At 35.5% G+C, this 18569-nt stretch overlaps 1 protein-coding gene across 6 annotated transcripts in view; it reads right to left on the bottom strand.

The window, feature by feature from the left end:
* Positions 1-18569, bottom strand: part of AGMO (alkylglycerol monooxygenase) — a 356235-nt gene that overhangs the window by 172311 nt on the left and 165355 nt on the right. For 5 of the 6 annotated variants that reach the window (XM_078342639.1, XM_002751549.8, XM_054237216.2 and 2 more), the window contains exons 7-10: positions 16654-16719; positions 16484-16563; positions 12061-12195; positions 9063-9179 (exon numbers count right to left, since the gene is read on the bottom strand). In XM_078342639.1, the coding sequence (XP_078198765.1) occupies positions 9063-9179; positions 12061-12195; positions 16484-16563; positions 16654-16719 (398 nt within the window). The remainder of the gene's footprint in view (positions 1-9062; positions 9180-12060; positions 12196-16483; positions 16564-16653; positions 16720-18569) is intronic. The other variant, XM_054237221.2, reaches the window with a different exon arrangement.

Below are 18569 nucleotides of genomic sequence, written 5' to 3'. Positions count from 1 at the left end.
AATATAACTTCCTCTCACATTTCCTCACTCAACAAATCTCACAAAGGAGCTATCACACTTGGCCACTATATCCTAAAATAACAGTATGCTTCTATAGGAAAGAATTCTTTTTAAATGTATCCATTGTCAAAGGTGATTTGATAATATTTTCCATAATTTTATTCTAAGAATTTAGAAATGACAACGTCTAGATTTTCTTTTTATAACAAGATGGTGCATTTTAGTAGTTTCTCTAAAAGGTACCCTACAAGATCTGCAAAAGTAATTATTTTGATTAATGCTCATCTTCTCAGACATCTGTAAAATGAGGCTAATATTGCCTAACACTTACACCTCTACAACCTCTGATGTGAAGGCAGCAGTTTGAGTTTCCTGGCACATTTATCCTACTGCCCTCATTATCTCTATGGCTTGATAACTCCACCTTTCAGGTGCTATGAGCTTGTGGATTTGTCATGCTGAATCCTAAGGCTTGAAGATGCTTCCCAGTGTTACAACATAAACACAAGAGCAGAGTCCAATGTGACACCATACTGCAATGTATAATTATATGTGGGTCTCAAGAACCTGTCTTGAAAGAATTTCTTGCTCTTTAAAATAATTGTCAATATTGCTATCTTATTATTTTTTTCTAAATTTTCAGAACTCTCTAGATAGCTACTACTAAAGCATACTAAAAAGGATATAACTAGAATAAACATTTGCTAGAATTTCAAGCAAGAAGCAAATACAATACATGTATGAAAGGTGAAAATATATTGGCTAAAAAGTGGAATTAATATATAGTTCAAAACATTGAATTGACAGGAAGTTCATCAGTTTCTACAAAAATTTGTAAGAAATAAAAGCCAAAATTATATTGTATTTTATAAATACTGAAATATTAGATATGTGGCAACTCTATTTGACACTATGGTTCTACTCCATTAAAATATAAGTGCAGACCTGACAAGACAGAAAAATTTGCCCTCCTACCTGAAAAAACAAACAATACCAATATATCTGAAATGATCATTTTCAAATCATAGAGCACCAGACAACAAAGAACGGTGATCTTAGGGAAATGGGATACAGATGACATGACCCCTATTACACTAGTTGCCCAGCTTGAGAGTTTCTAGGTTGCAACACAGAGGGACCCAAAGGAGCATGATGGATTCTCTGAATTGCAGAGAAGGATCCAGGACTTGGGAGAAACCAAGGAGGCTAGTGTTTGGAAAACAGAGCACCAAGAAAGGAGAGAGTTGTATACATAGAGAATCCTAAAAATTTGCAGAGTGCCTGTCAAGTCTTCAGTATATCAACTTAGGCATGATACACTGAAGAAGTTATTTGGGGACAAAAAAGGATCAGAGTTTACAATGACCATTATGTGTATCATGCATATTCCTGCCAGACAGACTGGAAATCCTCATCATGCACTGGACATTCACCAAGTAGAGAACACGAAAGGGTTGTGCCTCAGTATTGGGCAGTAATTAGTCTAAGACTGAAAACCCCTAGCAAAGATCCTACAATAGTTGCTAAAAGAGTCCCTTGTTAACATATTATCTTTCTTGAATGCTCGATAAAACTATTTTGTGAAGCCACTCTGAATAATTTGTATTTTCCTCAAGATCTCACTGAAATCAGTACAAATAGCCTCATACTTTTTTAATAGGAAACTTTTATTTCCTCACTAAGAAACAACTGGATAGACTTTCTTTCTGAATGGATTAATTTTTTGTTGTAGTTCTTTGAGACAGAGTCTCACTCTGTCACCTAGGCTGTAGTGCAGTGGCGTGATCTTGGCAACCTCCACCTCCTGGGTTCAAGCGATTGTCTTGCCTTAGCTTCCTGAATAGCTGGGATTACAGGCACCTGCCACCATGCACAGCTAATTTTTGTATTTTTAGTAGAGATGGGGTTTTGCCATTTTGGCCAGACTGGTCTCAAACTCCTGACCTCCGGTGATCCACCCACCTCGGCCTCCCAAAGTGCTGGATTACAGGCATGAGCCACTGTGCCTGCCTCTTTATGTGGAATACTTTTAATGAGGAAATGTGACTTCAAAGAACTGTGCATTTAGACTTGTAGTTTCCAAAGCTGAATTGCTTAGTTTTTACATATACATAATAAATCAAAGTGAGATCATAATTTAAATTATGAGGAGGTTATCATTGATTGTGTTTCTTATATGATAACTTTTAAAAGTTTGTTATATGACAACTTTTAAAGCTGCCTGATACTTAGCAAATTAGAAAAGACTAGTAGTGATATGAAGATACATTTAATTTCAAAGTTAACATTTCATTATTTGATGCTTATGACATTAAATGTTTAATTTCCCACTTTATTAATACATTTGAATATAGTGAACAAAAATAATGTATTATAATTAGGAACATACAATGATCACTTTTCTACATTTCTGTAGTCTATGCTTATTTGAAAGTTAGCTTTCATCAGTAGGCATCCTTTACCACACATTCATTATATTCATTTCATGGCTTTGTATTATAATTGATGCTCATTTTGGCCCACCTTTTTTTTTGTCCACATTACCTTAGCTACCACCTAAAATCTTAAGGAAATGAAATCCCAAAGGGATAGACTAGAGAAAAACAGTACACTTTGGACATTGACTTTAAAGCTTTCATGTAGAACCTAAGCTAGATCTGTGCAAGTAACACTCTCTGCTATGAGAGTAGACCAAAATATATTGATTTTTTTACAGAAGGTTTTTTCAGTGGGTTTATTAAAAAATGCCAACATGAAAACATTAGTTACAAAACTGTAGTGCCCATAATGTTTTACAGAGCATGGCATTCAGGGGAATTAAGAAACATAAAAATGTTTCCAAATTTTTATTGGATACTCTCAGATGCCCTGTTAACTTGAAATATATCATCAAAGTAATCTGTGTTCAAATACATCTGCAGTAACTTTATTACACATCCTATTATAAGACCTTATTGAATATTCAAACTGTTTTTTGCATGTCAATTATTTAAAAGAAGCATTGCCTTTTCAATTTTAGTTTGGAGAACATGCTAGTGTAATACATATTTTTATTTCAAACATGTATTCATGATATCACCCCATGAAGTGGACTCTGGCAGCTGAGGAATTGATTTTTCAAGCATTACTAAACCAAAATCAACATAAAAGTCTGTGGGTCATATCACTAAACTAAACACTATGTATTTAAATGTATCCTTTGCAAGTTTCAATAAGAAAGAAATGTGTCTTTTACACCTTTGTGGTGGCCATCAAATTACCTTTTTGACTCCCAGATTATTTATATAGAACTTACATACCTAAAACAAGTAAGTATTTATCTTCTCTAATATATGCATAAACAGAAAAGGCTGTGGAAACACAGCAGGGTCCCCAATTACAAGTCAGCCACAACTTTTCTGTGTGATTATTGGCTACAGTGAATCTTGAACAAAATATTGCTGTTGGATTTTAATGTCTTTGTATGCTTTTAGACATCCCTGAGACTAGTAAGGAACTATAGAATTTTGCAAATAAGCAGGCTTTCTTTCTAGTCACACAGCATGTTCTTAGCAAAGAAAAACACATGTGGGAAACAAGCAAATGCACCTTTCAAAATTAATCTGTGTCAGGAGTGAAGCTGTCTCCAATTCTCATTTCAGTTTGAAAAGGGTTTCAACACTTAATATTTCTCTTCGTCAATATATCTACATGAATTTCTCATACAGTTTTTCATAGAGTAGAGAAATTTTATGAAAACCATGCTATAAGTCACATCTTTTAATGTACACAATGTCTAGTTACCCAGGAAGCACTCACTCATGCCCAGGCATTCAAATGTAATGACCACTATTTCAAAATTAACATGGAGGCTCTCATAGCTTAAAATGAGCAAATCTCCATCTTTTGTTTCTATGAATCAATACAATGTATTTAGAGATTTTATTTAATACAACTAATAAAAATCAATTACGCGAGCTGTACTCAACATTGGTTAGTATCTCAAGAGCTGGATATTTAGATAAAGATGGCCTGGCTTTTCTTTTGGCTTTACTCAACTACATATGCTCTATTAATCATGTACATTTTAGTCCTATTTGGGGTGAACATATTAGGTTTATATATTAAACAGAGTAATCAGTGAGGGGTTAGTTATGAGACCTTACTTTAAATAAATATGAAGTCTAAGCATTTGGGTGGTTTGATGTGTGTGTGTGCACCGCCAAGAGTGATGTGGTTCACGCCACTGTTATAAAAGCTTTGGTCCTGAAAGAAATTCTTGGGTTCAAATTTTGTCATTTTGGGTACTAAAGGCAAACAAACCTGCTACAATATACAATTTGTTTCATCATTAGCTCTAGCACATATAAGCAGAACAAACAGTAACTATATTTCCAATCATTATATTTTCAAAAATCTTCTGGCCCCATAGTATCCTAGTTCCTATTTTTGCTTCACAAAATGGAAATTAGAATCTAACTCATTATTTTCTACGATAAGAAATGTCTATTATATGTTTCCCTGTGGCTTTTTCTTTAAAAAAAAATCATGTTTGGACAGACAGCACATACAAACGTATCTATTGCTTAAAATTTGAATTCCTATATGGAGAATAATGTGGTTAGTAATTTTAAACACACATAAAAAGAAATATATACTGACAACATCAATCATTAAAGTTTTTAAATAATGTTAAAATTAAAATGGTTTTTATTGGTTTAATGTCTGTTTTGTCAGAAACTCAGATTGCAACCCAGCCTATTTTTCTGTTTTCCAGTTGCTTGGTAGATTTTTCCTCCATCCCTTTACGGGTTCAAATCAACAAGAAAATCTAACTATTGTAAATATATATGCACCCAACACAGGAGCACCCAGATTCATAAAGCAAGGTCTTAGAGATCTTCAAAGAGACTTAGACCCCCACAAAATAATAATGGGAGACTTTAATACCCCACTGACAATATTAGACAGTTCATCCAGCCAGAAAAATAACAAAGATATTCAGCACCTGAACTCAGCACTAGACCAAATGGACCTGATAGATATATTCAGAACTCTCCACCCAGAAACAACAGAATGTACATTCTTCTCTTTGCTACATGGCACATAATCTAAAATCAATCACAAATTGAAAGTAAAACACTACTCCACAAATGCAAAAGAAGTGAAATCATAACGCACAGTCTCTCAGACCACAGCACAATCAAATTGGAAATTAAGACTAAGAAAAGCATTCAAAACCAGACAATTACATGGAAACTGAGTAACCTGCTCCTGAATCACTTTTCGGTAAATGATGAAATTAAGGCAGAAATCAAGGAGTTCTTTGAAACTAATGAGGAAAAAAACACAACATACCAAAATCTCTGGGACACAGCTAAGGCAGTGTTAAGAGGGAAGTTTAAAGCACTAAAAGCCTACGTGAAAAAGTTGGAAACATCTTAAGTTGACAACCTAACATCACAACTAAATAACTACAGAAACCAAGATCAAACAAATCCCAAAGCTATCACAAGACAAGAAATAACCAAAAGCAGAGCTGAACTGAAGGATATTGAGACATGGAAAGCCATTTGAAAGATCAACAAATACAGGAGCTGTTTTTGGGAAAATATTAATAAAATAATAAAATATTAATAAAATAAAAATCTCACTGCTAGTGAGATTAATAAAGAAAAGACAGAAGATTCACATAAACACTACCAAAAACAACAAGGAGTCTATTGCCAATAACCAGAACGACAAACAACAATCAGACAGTATTCTGAACACTTATATGCACATACACTAGAAAGTCTAGAAGAATTTCCTGGATATATACACCTTCCTAAGACTGAACCAGGACGCTACTAAAACCCTGAAGATACCATCAGTGCACTGTAAAATTGAGGCAGTAATAAATAGTCTACCAATCAAAGAAAGCCCAGAAGCGCTTCTGCACAGCAAAATAAACGATCAACAGAGTAAAAAGACAACCTACAGAATAAGAGAAGATATTTGCAAATTATGAATCCAACAAAGGTATAGTAAGGAATCCCATAAAAAAGTGGGCAAACAACACGACACCTTTCAAAAGAAGACACATGCAGCAAACAATCATATATAAAAAAAAGCTCAACATCACTGATCATTAGAGAAATGCAAATCAAAACTGCAATGACATACCATTTCCTACCAGTCAGAATGGCTATTATTAAAAAGTCAAAAAATAACAAATGGTGGCAAGCTTGTGGAGGAAAAGGAACACTTAGACACTGTTGGTGGGAGTGTAAATTAGTTCAATCATTGTGGGAGACAGTATGGAATTCCCCAAAGACATAAAGACAGAAATAACATTCCACCCAGGAATCGCATTACTAGGTATATATCCAGGTGAATATAAATTACTCTGTTATAAAGTTACATGCAACACTGTTCACAATTTCAAAGACATGGATTCAACCTAAACGCCCATTAGTGACACACTGGATAAAGAAAATGTAGTACATATACACCATGGAATACTATGCAGCCACAAAAAATAATGGCATCATGTCCTCTGCAGGGCCATGGATGCAGCTGGAGGCCATTATCCTTAGCAAACTAACACAAAAACAGAAAACCAAATACCCCATGTTCTCTCTTGTAAATGGGAGCTAAACGACGAGAACACCTGGGCACATAAAGGGGAACAACACACAATTGGGCCTGTTGGAGAGTGGAGGATGGCAGGAAAAAGAGAATCAGAAAAAATAATTAATGGGTGCTAGGCTTAATACCTAGGTGATAAAATAATCCATACAACAAACCCCTCATAACACAAGTTTGCCTATGTAACAAAACTGCACGTGAACCCTAGAACTTAAAAAAAAAGTTTAAAATTACTAAATTGCCTTTTCTCAAGGCATTATTCAATACTCTCTATAACAACTTTTTGAAAATCTATTTAGCAGGACCCATTACATACACTATTGATTGCCTAACCAACATATACCTCCCATGTCTTTTGTACTAATGCTGTGCTTATTTTGTCCAGGTATAAATGAGGAATGTGCTCAGGGGAAGTGAACTCCACTCTATCCTGAGGGCAAAAATTATACTTGGTGTAATTCACTCATAGTTAATTCATGACCTGATGTTAGTTATTGGGTTAGTGTGGGCATGTCCTGAAATACGAGACATAAAAGGAAGTCTGCCAGGAAGAAATGTGTCTGTGTTTGTGTGTGTGTGTGTGTGTTTTCCCTCTTAAATAAAATGAAATATAAAATTAACAAGATGCTCTAAGAGTGGTGAATTTGCCACCTTTAGTCAAAAGCCCTCACAGCTTTTTTATTATTATCACCATTATTTTATGATGACAAAATCCAAAGGTATTAGAGAAGCCCTTTTAAAGCTCTGAATGTCTGAACTGCTGAAGCAACCAATCCTGGAAACACTTGCTGTATTCCAGACAAATTTAATTGGAAATTCTGTTTTTTAGAAAAGAAGACATCTAATGGACACTCATATCATAAATATCTTAATTACGGGCAGGTTTATATGTCACTAGGTATTTTATAGGTGATTGAGTGAGAACATCTATTATGTTATATAGATCTAACTTTGTTATATTTGCCTACTTGAGCCTATTTACCTTTTTCTATAATGTATCACCTCAATTTCTTTTCAAGCCACTGTTTTTTTTCATAGATCATGTGGATCCTGTTTAGTTGACCCTGACCTCCCTTTTGTAGACCATGTACATATTCCAGACCTGACCAACTACATGGATTGGTTCAGTGATGTACAGATAAACCAAGCCATAGCATCAGGGTCATTTGAGTATTTTTACTTGTGGGGTTCTTTGTATGGCAGTATTTTAAGCTAGAATAAGCACACGTATTTCTGCACTTTGGGAAGCCAAGGCACATGGACTGAGGTCAGGAGTTCGAGACCAGTCTGGCCAACATGGCGAAACCCCATCTCTACTAAAAATATAAAAATTGGCCAGCCATGGTGGTGTGCACCTGCAATCCCAGCTACTTGGGAAGCTGAGGCAGGAGAATCAGTTGAATCCAAGAGGGGAAAGTTGCAGTGAGCTGAGATCTTGCCATTGCACTCCAGCCTGGGTGACAAGAGCAAGACTCCATCTCAAAAAAAAAAAAAAAAAAAAAAGAATAGGGGTATCCTAACCACCACTTTGCTGCAAGTACAAACCACCTCTGTGGCTTTCCAATATCACTATTATTCATAGAGTTACCATGTAACCTTCAACATTGCTGATTCATTGAGGTTTTTAATGGGGTGCACATTTTCTTGGTAACAAAGTATAAAAACCGCAACTTTTTACACTATTTTCTAGTTTATCTACTTACCATTTAGTTACCTTACCTCTTTCATGTACCTTTTAGAACTATTGTTAATTTTTAATAAAGAATATAATATAAATAAATCTATAAAACAAAATACCTGTTCTTTTATTCTGTTTTTATTTGTTTGTTTGTTTGTTTGCAATTGCCACCATATTTTTATATACTTTATGTTATTTTTGCTCTTTCCGAAATATAGGTAGTATGAGGATTCTTCGGTGGCTAAAAAATGACTCCCAAAATGGTGATCCCTGAACTAACTCCTGTCTAGTGCTCTTCTATTTGCACCAGACAAATTGGAATATTCTGAATGCTTTAGAAAGGCCAAACTAAAGGAATTAACCTCTATATTGAAAACTCTTTAAAGTAATTATAGCAGGGAATTCTCTAAATGAAGGTAAATATGCTAAAATGGATGAAAAGTATGCTTTCCCATACATTTAGTTCTGACTTCTGAAGTATTTTTATTTTAATTGTTATAAAATTGGTTTATAGCAAATTATTTTTTATCACACAGATTAACAGCATACCACTTGGTAAACATTCTATATAGAACCAATTAGGATAGAATTAATTCATTTACATTTAGTAGTCTAGAAGAATTGTTTTACCTGTTTAAATGTGAGATGCTGCCAAAATTCCAGCAGATAATTAAAGAGAATAACAAATCATAGCCTTAATATGGGGAGCTTATTTTCATTTTCAAACAAAGTAACAGATAATGTTTTCACACTCTTTAAAATAGACATTACTTACAGCTGCATCTGCGAAGGTTTCTTCATAAAATGCTAGCATCAGAGCAAACTGCACCACTGTATATATCTTTAATAGCTGAGATGCACGTGATGAGAAGGGAACTTCTTTCCCAGTGACCTAGGTAGACAGGAAGGAACCATTTCCTTTATATTGCTCCAGACTTATTTCTCTTACTGAAATTCACACTAGGAGAGATATTTGAAAAAAGTATCTGCTATTTTTTTTAAAAAAACTAACATAATTTTACAAAATAGAAACATGTCTGTAAATTAGGAAACTTTTTTCTCATTTTAAAAGCATTACAATTATGATGTAGTCTGCCTTAAAAAGCAGCATAAGAACTAATTCAGCAATATGTGTAAATAATAAAGATAGCCAAAATGAATGGGTTGGATCTTCCCTATTTGATAATGTGTTGATGATCATATATGACAGCAAAGTAAAAGAAAAAACAGAAGGTAGGGGCTGGGTGCGGTGGCTCATGCCTATAAGCCCAGCACTTTGGGAGGCCTAGGTGGGCAGATCACCTGAGATCAGGCGTTTGAGACTAGCCTAGCCAACATGGTGAAACCTTGTAAAAATACCAAAATTAGCTGGGTGTGGTGGCATGTACCTGTAGCCTCCCAGCTACTAAGGAGGCTGAGGCAGGAGAATTGCTTGAACCCGGGAGATGAGGTTGCAGTGAACCAAGATTATGCCACTGTACTCCAGCCTGGGTGACAGAGCAAGATTCTATCTCAAAAAACAAACAAACAAAAGAACAAAAACAACAAAAACAGAAGGTGATCTTGGCAGGTAATCATGCTTCAAAGAAAAATAATTATTTTATTGGAATAAACTTTTCTAAAGTTATTTATTGGAAACTTCAGAAAAGTTGCTTCCAATTAACCACGTTTCTACTCTAGCATTTGACTTTCCCCAAAATGCTACACATCTATTTTTGTTTGTTTGTTTGTTTGTTTTGAGATGGAATCTTGCTCTGTAGCCCAGGCTGGAGTGCAATGGCGCAATCTGGGCTCACTGCAACCTCTGCCTGCTGGTTCCTGGTTCAAGCAATTCTCTTACTTCAGCCTCTCAAGTAGCTGGGATTATAGGCACAAGCTACCATACCCAGCTAATAGTTGTATATTTTAGTAGAGGTGGGGTTTCACCATGTTGGCCAATCTGGTCTTGAACTCCTGACTTTGTGATTCGCCCGCCTCAGCCTCCCAAAGTTCCCGGATTACAGGAGTGAGCCACTGCACCCAGCCTACATCTATTTTTTTTAACACAGACTCCTGCACTCATATAAACTAAAATATTGTATTCACTTTGAGTTATTTATTGACAGAAAGAAAAATAATAAATGGATCATAGCAAACAGCTTTTTTTTAGTTGAAATGTAAAAATTATTTCACCTGTATCAACTTGGTAGATTGTTGCACAATAATTATGAACATAAACAAAAATGTCTGGGAAACTTATTCCCAGAAGCTTTGGTAACTGAGTGAGAAACTATCATTATTTAGATTAGGATTTTTTTCAAAATAATAATATTTCAATAAAACATCTTATTTTATTTCCTTGAAAAAATCACAGGGCTAACTTTTGTACACATAGTATCATCCTTGAAATCAAGAGTAATTTACTTTTCCTGTTGTTTCTGCATTACTATTAATGATATTTATTTGATAAGAAATCACAACTTATATTCTAAATGATTTAAAAGAAACTTTTCTTTCTTCTCCAGGAGAGTAACTGAAGTTCTGGGTTGGAACTGAATTTTTCCTTTGGGTTCCTGTCTTTTAAAGATCTACATTTTTTATTTTTTATTTTCAATGTGGTTCCTGTATTTAATTTTTCTACTCTACTATAAAATGAATATAATTACAGTTTGACCCAAAATCCACAAATCCATCTTGTGTTTTGGTTTGTTTGTTTATTTGTTTGAGACGTAGTCTTGCCCTGTTGGCAGGCTGGAGTGCAGTGGCACTATCTTGGCTCACTGCAATCTCCACCTCCTGAGTTCAAGCAATTCTCCTGCCTCAGTCTCCCCAGTAGCTGGGACTACAGGCACATGCCACCACGCCCAGCTAATTTTTGTATTTTTAGTAAAGACAGGGTTTCACTATGTTGGCCGGGATGGTCTAAATCTCTCCACCTCCTGATCCGGCCACCGTGGCCTCCCAAAGTGCTGGGATTATAGGCATGAGCCACCACGCCTGGCCCAAAATAATAATATTTAAATAAAATATCTTATTTTATTTCCTTGAAACAGTACAGGCTAACTTTTGTATGCATAGTATCATATCATCCTTGAAATCAAGAATAATTTACTTTAGTATTGTTTATACGTTAATATTCATGGCATTTATGTGCTAAGAAATCGGAACTTATATTCTAAATGATTACAAAGAAACTTCTCTTTCTTCTCCAGAAGAGTAATTCTGGGTTGGAACTGAATTTTTCATTTGGGTTCCTGTGTTTTAAAGACCTACATTTGTAAATTTCTGGTTTCAATGTGGTTTCTGTATTTAACTCTTCTACTCTACTACAAAATGAAGATAGTTACAGTTTGACCCAAAATCCACACTGTCTTGATGTGACTTTAGATGCAGTTTTGGGGGCCTCAGTTTTTCATAAGTGGAATTAAGCGTAGACTGACTAATTCCTAAGTTTTCCTCTATCTCTAGAATTCTAGGACTCTGTGTCTGAGCTGCATCTATTTGTGAAGTTATGCCCCACACAAAGGCAGGCGTTAAAGGGATCTGAAAACCAGCCTCTGTAGCTCTGCTCCACAGTGTGTGCTCCCAGGTAAGAGGCAGAGTTCACTTGGGAGAAGGCACTCCTTTAATAGGCACCCAGTTGGTGGACATACATGAAGGACCACAGGACTGCATCTGACTGAGGGAACATATTTTTACAGATTTGCATGAAAACAGCCTATGTACCAGCTGGCTGTAGACCTGACAATATGAGACGAATCTTCCCGATCTCCAGCTTTGTGAACTCTATTTACCTCTGGGATTTCTTCACTTAGACCGAGTCTTGGTTTACCTGGACCCCATCCTGGTCCTTTAAATATGACAGAAAACTTATTGAAGAATCCAGGTGTGGCCCAGAATGTAGTCCATATGTAAAATAAGTGGTGAAACTAGAAAGAATAAAAAAAAAAAGAGTTTATTTCAAATAAGATAAATAGGACAGAAAGATCAAATACAAAAAATTATATATATCATTTTATTGTTCATGGTAATTTACATATTTTAAACATATGTTATACATGATTAGAAATTATGTGTACTTGTACTCCATGCTGTAATCTATTCTGTGCACTCTGTGTACTATTAAGTGTGTTATTGTCAATATTTCTGAAGTTCAATAAAATTATAATTCTGAAATGTAAAAATAGGGCAATTGTTTGGACAATCAGCAATGTAGAAAAAAATGAGTTAAGAGGCTTTGCTTCCAGTGGAATTAACTAGCAGCCTGTGCACTCAACATCCCTGCCTAATGACACCTTATCTCTTTTTTTTCTTTTTCCAAGACAGAGTCTTGATCTGTCACCCAGGCAGGAGTGCAGTGGCAGAATCTTGGCTCACTGCAACTTTCACTTCCCAGGTTCAAGTGATTCTCCTGTCTCAGCCTCCTGGATAGCTGGGATTATAGGCACACACCACCATGCCAGGCTAATTTTGTATTTTTAGTGGAGATGGGTTTCACCATGTTGACGAGCCAGGTTTTAAACTCCTGACCTCATCATGATCCACCTGCCTCAGCCACCCAAAGTGCTGGGATTATAGGCGTGAGCCACCACACCTGGCCAATGACGACTCTTCTGTGTTGCTCAATGGATACAAAAGTTGAACATGACAACATATAAAGATTATGTATCAGTTCAAAAATTTTAAACACAATTCTCTATTTACTGTATTGTTTTACAGACAATATATAGTCATAAAAATCCTGTAAGTAGTTTGTGATAGTAGACTTCTGAGTATCAAATTGTCCATACTCTGTAATTAAAAAAGTTTACCAACAGAGGCAAAAGTTCCCCTTGAGTCTCATAGCAGGAATCCACATTCTTTAAATATCATGCATTTGACATGTATAGAAGTGAAAAGTGTGACCACATGTGATAAGTGTTAAATAAACGTTTGTTATTTATGACACATATGTGATGATAATGCACCAGGAGACTTAAAAGACTCCTGAAGTTTGAAAATCAGCTGTAGACCCTAGAGGTGAGTTCTATGATAAATATAGAAGTCAATTAATGGAGAAAGAAGCTTTGGCTTTGTCAGAGTTTGTGATTTTACTAGTATTTTCACTGTGTTTTGAACAATCTGAACCTTTAAGATTATAAATAAAACTTTGAAATTGCTTAGAATATCACAATAAGGAATCTGAAGCATTTAGACAATTAAGAACTTAACAATTTATGCCTAATGCTCCATCAGCAGAATGCTAAGCATGTAGGAGTTATTTATATTCTACGACTTAAGGCCATTGCCAAGGTCTGACTGCAAAAATTCAAAAAATTGCAACCTCAGGCATAAATGGATTAATGGGATAGATCTGAGGAATAGGTAAATGTTAGGTAGAAACTTAGCTTAGGGCTCTGCAATAATAAGAACCATAATATAGAAAACGAATGTGCTTAGAAGTTACAATGTACATTAATATACTTACCTGCTTTGTAATTTCAGAAACTGACTACAATTTTGTTTCTATCATTCTGGAAACAAGCCATAAGAAATACATGGTCATGTTTTAAAAGAAAATCCTGTTTTTCACTTATTTATTTCCCAATGTTCTGAAAATGTGTGATGCCAATGGAAGGCAAGGTGAATGATTTATGCCCAATAATAAGGAAAACCAACAAACAAACCCCTTCTGTCTGCTGGAACCCATCCTAAGTTGCTTTGATGCCTCTGAAGAATAGGTGAGAAATTTAGCTGCATATAAAGGAATGGAGGTGAAAATAAGTAAGTGTTTTTGTAAGTTCAAGTATTCCTAATTATCACAACTTGCCGACTTGACATTTCTGACAATATAAGTGAACATGTAAAAGACTAATCTTAGACCCACTTGTGACAATTACTGTGCTAAAGGAAATGTGAGAGGAAAGACCTAGAGAATTGAACCCACACAGCTTCAGCAGCTGTTCATAAATACCTGTGATTTTCTGACCACTGTTCCTCTCAAAATCCGAATCATCCCACTATTTGTGCAGCTCTCATTGTATTCAATATTCCCTTTCTCATTCTACTTCAGGTATAAACCCCCTTTTCCTCAGCAAGACACTCCCAAAGCCTTACTTCTGAAAGAAACCACCCATCAACCAGCAGCACTGGCTTCACATGGGGCCTTGCTTAGAAACACAGGATCTTGGACCAGACCACAGACCTAATGAACAGAATCTACATTTTAGTAGGATCCTCTCATTCACATGCACATTAAGTTTGCCAAACTCTGTCCTAGAGGATACAGATGAAGTTGTCTATCTCTTTTTTAATGGCTGCAATAAGGAGACAACTGCTACATGAAGTGAAGAAAAGGTAGCTTTCGATGTACTATTGCTCAATTGGTTGTATTTATATAAAGCTTATTATTAAGAAAATATCCAAAATATTTGCCTCTATTCTCCTGAAAAATGTATCATATTCCTTTATTATTATTATTATTATTTTTCTCACTCTGTAGCTCAAGCTGGAGTGCAGTGGTGCAATCTGGCTCACTGCAACCTCTACCTCCTGGGTTCAAGGAATTCTCCTGCCTCAGCCTCCCAAGTAGCTGGGACTACAGGCAGGCAGTTTTTTCGATTTTTTAATAAAGAGAGGGTTGTGCTATGTTGGTCAGGCTGGTCTTGAACTCCTGACTTTTGTAATCTACCTGCCTCCACTTCCCAAAGTGCTGGGATTACAGGCCTGAGCTACCATGCCCAGCCATATCTTACTCTTAGTAAAGTCTAAGAGACACAGAGAGAAATGCCATGTAGTTGAGAATAAAGAAGAGATATAATCACCTTTCTTCTTTTGGTGTACTAGGAGATAAAGATGCCTTTTGGCCAGGCACAGTGGCTCATGCCTGTAATCCCAGCACTTTGGGAGGCCGAGGTGGGCGAATCAGGAGATCAGGAGATCAAGACCATCATAGGTAACACGGTGGAACCCCATCTCTAATAAAATTACAAAAAATTATCCAGGCATGGTGGCATGTGCCCAGCTACATGGGATTTTTGAGGCAGGAGAATCATTTGAACCTGGGAGGCAGAGGTTGCAGTGAACTGAGATTGCACCACTGCACTCCAGTCTGGGTGACAGAGCGAGAAAAAGAAAAGAAAAAAAAGACTTTCACTGAATGAGTGAAGGCAATTTGTTAGGGCCTTTTATGTAAAGAACCAGTACAGTGTATTGAGTTAACCAAGTTTTAGGCTTAGCTTTCAACCCACCTTGGTTAAGTTTACAGCTAACAAGCTTTGTGACCTTGGGTGAATAATCTAAATTCTGGGAACCTCGGTTTCCTCCAGCAGAAAATGGGAATAAAAAGAGTCACTATTGCATAAGATTTTAGTAATAGCTACACTAAATATTTTTCTGCTGCGCTGTTAGCAGTGCACACAGTAAAAGCTCAATAGGTGTCAACAATTGTGTTATTTCAACTTTCAGTGAAACTTGAAGTAGTCTGGAAAAGCTGACCCAACATGAGCTAATAATTTCCTCACTTCCAGAATATTGTAAGCAGTCCCATGTACAGAGCTGTCATTGACCAACCTCTTCAGTTTTTCAAGGATTCTTATCTTTTTCTCATTTATGAGTGCTTAACCCCAGGAGGATTTGCAGTGGTCTGCCTCTGACAGATCAGAGCTTCATAGACATTCCTCATTTCTCTAGTGCCAACCATTGAGACCGATGAACAACTAGCACCACATGTCTAACAGAAAACTGGTCCAGTCCGACAAGTCTTAGCGAGTGAGGTAATGCACAGACTTAACCAATCTGTAATAGTTCCTGACACTTGGGTCCAAGAAGAGTAAGGCAAAGGCCTCATGTTGAATTTCTAACTGGAGTCATGCACCCTGAAAGCAAATATTTTTCTTACTGTGGGATCAGCCTTAATTATACATGTTGCTATTGCTCCTACTGAATACATGAATATATTTCAGGTCTATTCTGGGAAAGAATATGTTTAAAAGACACTTTCATTCTAGACAGTAGACATATTTGAAAATTCTTATAATGAGTTGTTTTTAAGTGTATTTTGCCTAATTTGATTCAAACTTTTGCTTGCGTACCAGAGTCATTTCTGAATTTTTATACTTAAAAATGGTTTTCAGGTTATTCTAATATACTTCCACGTTTCAACAGCTGATTTTTCTCTTGACCGTAAGATTTATGAAATCATATAAATGCAGAAAGAATAAAAAACAAGTATGTTACCTGTAGTTTGATTGGTTCAAATGTATTAATGGGATGTGTTAAGCCATATACAACTTTTTCATTTTCTGCCTCAAATGTCCCTGCAAGATAAACATTAAGGATATGAGATTTGGTTTCCTGTACATAAAGAAGCTGATTTCATTTTTTTTATTTTAATACATTTTACTTACCAAAAATTCTATCCCAAATAATAAGAACACCGGCATAATTTTTGTCTATGCAATAACGATTTCTGCCTATGAGATAAAATATTAGAAATTTTTTGTCAGAGAAATAAAGCTATGTTTTTTGAGATACCTCCAGCTTGTTTTCAGAACATATTCATAAAATTAAGATTTAAGCAGGAGAATAATTTTCCTGGAAATGTCTTCTCATTTACATCAGATTTTATTCTCTAGTAAAGGAATTTTCATTTTTATTTTTCAATTAATCATAGTAAAAAGAGCAAGGATTTTCTTAAAACTATATGTATGCTTTCTTGTCACAATTTTTCAGTATAACAAATGGAATGAATGTAAATAATTTTTCAGGACTATTCAATAATAAAAATTAAGAATTAAATGATACCAAGAATTATAAATAAGAAGTAAAAATAAGGAAACAATGTATGTAAACATGTTTTATTTTACATTTTTGATGCGCTGTCCCTCTGTTCCTTTTCTCTGCATCTACTTCAGGAAGAAAATTCTCTACTTAGAGTGATACTTGACTAGTTTTTTTAAGCTCACAAAAGCCATAGTGAAAATTAAATTACCCTTAATTTTTTCAAAACTCATATATTTTTCCTGCTGCAAAATAATCAAACTACAAAGTAAATAGCTGGTCATTATTTCTTTAATATATTTTTTCAAAAAACTTAAGTACACATGATTGTAAATCATATCCACATGATTGTAAATCTAAAAAAAATAATAATAATTAATTAAGTCACTACCCCAGGAAACTCAACTACCTTCACGAGTTCCCATTCCTTTGCATGGGTTTCATGCATACCACATATTGGAAAGCACAGATTCAAGGAAAATTCTTCCATAGTGTAAAAATAGAGAGAGATTGGATGAACAGACACAGACACCGCTGCTCTATATAGATGATTTAAATAATGGTTCTGAATAAGTAGGTAAGCATTTTGCCCCTTAAGAGACATTTGGGAATTTCTGGAGACATTAGTGGTAGTCACACCTGGGATGGGATAGTAATGACATCTAGTGGGTGAGGTTGCTAAATTTCTTACAATACACAGAACGTCATCCACAACAAAGAAGTATCTGTCCAAAAATGTCAATAGTGCTGTCATTAAGAAGATGGGTGTGAAAATGCAGTCAGAAGAAATAGCAACTGTTTCATTTTGTAACGTGGACTTGTTCTCCACTCCTTATATTTCCTTTTATATGGAAGGAACTGCAAGTGTATAACTGCCTTGGCCTCTCCACTCCCTCACTAATTAGAGATGCTTCTTGACTTATGGTGGGGTTACATCCTGATGAACCATCTATATTGAAAAACACTGAGTCAAAAATGCTCTTAAATGTGACTAATGTACTTTGGATTACCTTGTGGATAATGTACAGATTTAAAAACAAATCTTGTTGCTGGTTTGTCCATTTCTTTCCCTGCATTTTGTTGCATCTGGGATACAGTCTAACTCATCTGATTTAATATGCATTTAAAAAGATGCCATAACTATTAAAGACCTTGTTTACAGACAGATGAAATAAATTTATTCCAACCAGAAAAAAAATGTACTGAACATCATAACTTAGCCTAGCCTACCTTAAACACGCTCAGAACACTTACATCAGCCTGCAGTATTAGGCAAAAATCATCTAATACAAACCTTATTTCATAAGAAAGTGTCGAATATCTCATATGGTTTATGGAATACAGTACTGAAAGTGAAACAGAAGAGCTATATGGGTATTCAAGAGATGGTGTCCGCAGCATATGGATCACATTCCCATCATTGTTAAAGTCGAAAAATTAGAAGTCAAACCATCATAAACCAGGAACTTTCTGACCTCCTTGGAGTTGGGAGAATGACTTTGGGTTTGGAAGAGGAAACCGGTTTTGCACCCTGACCTGTCCT

Source organism: Callithrix jacchus, chromosome 11, assembly GCF_049354715.1.
Source record: "Callithrix jacchus isolate 240 chromosome 11, calJac240_pri, whole genome shotgun sequence".
NCBI lineage: Eukaryota > Metazoa > Chordata > Mammalia > Primates > Cebidae > Callithrix > Callithrix jacchus.
Note: the sequence above shows the minus strand (reverse complement) of the source record. Positions and strands in the feature narration are given on the sequence as shown.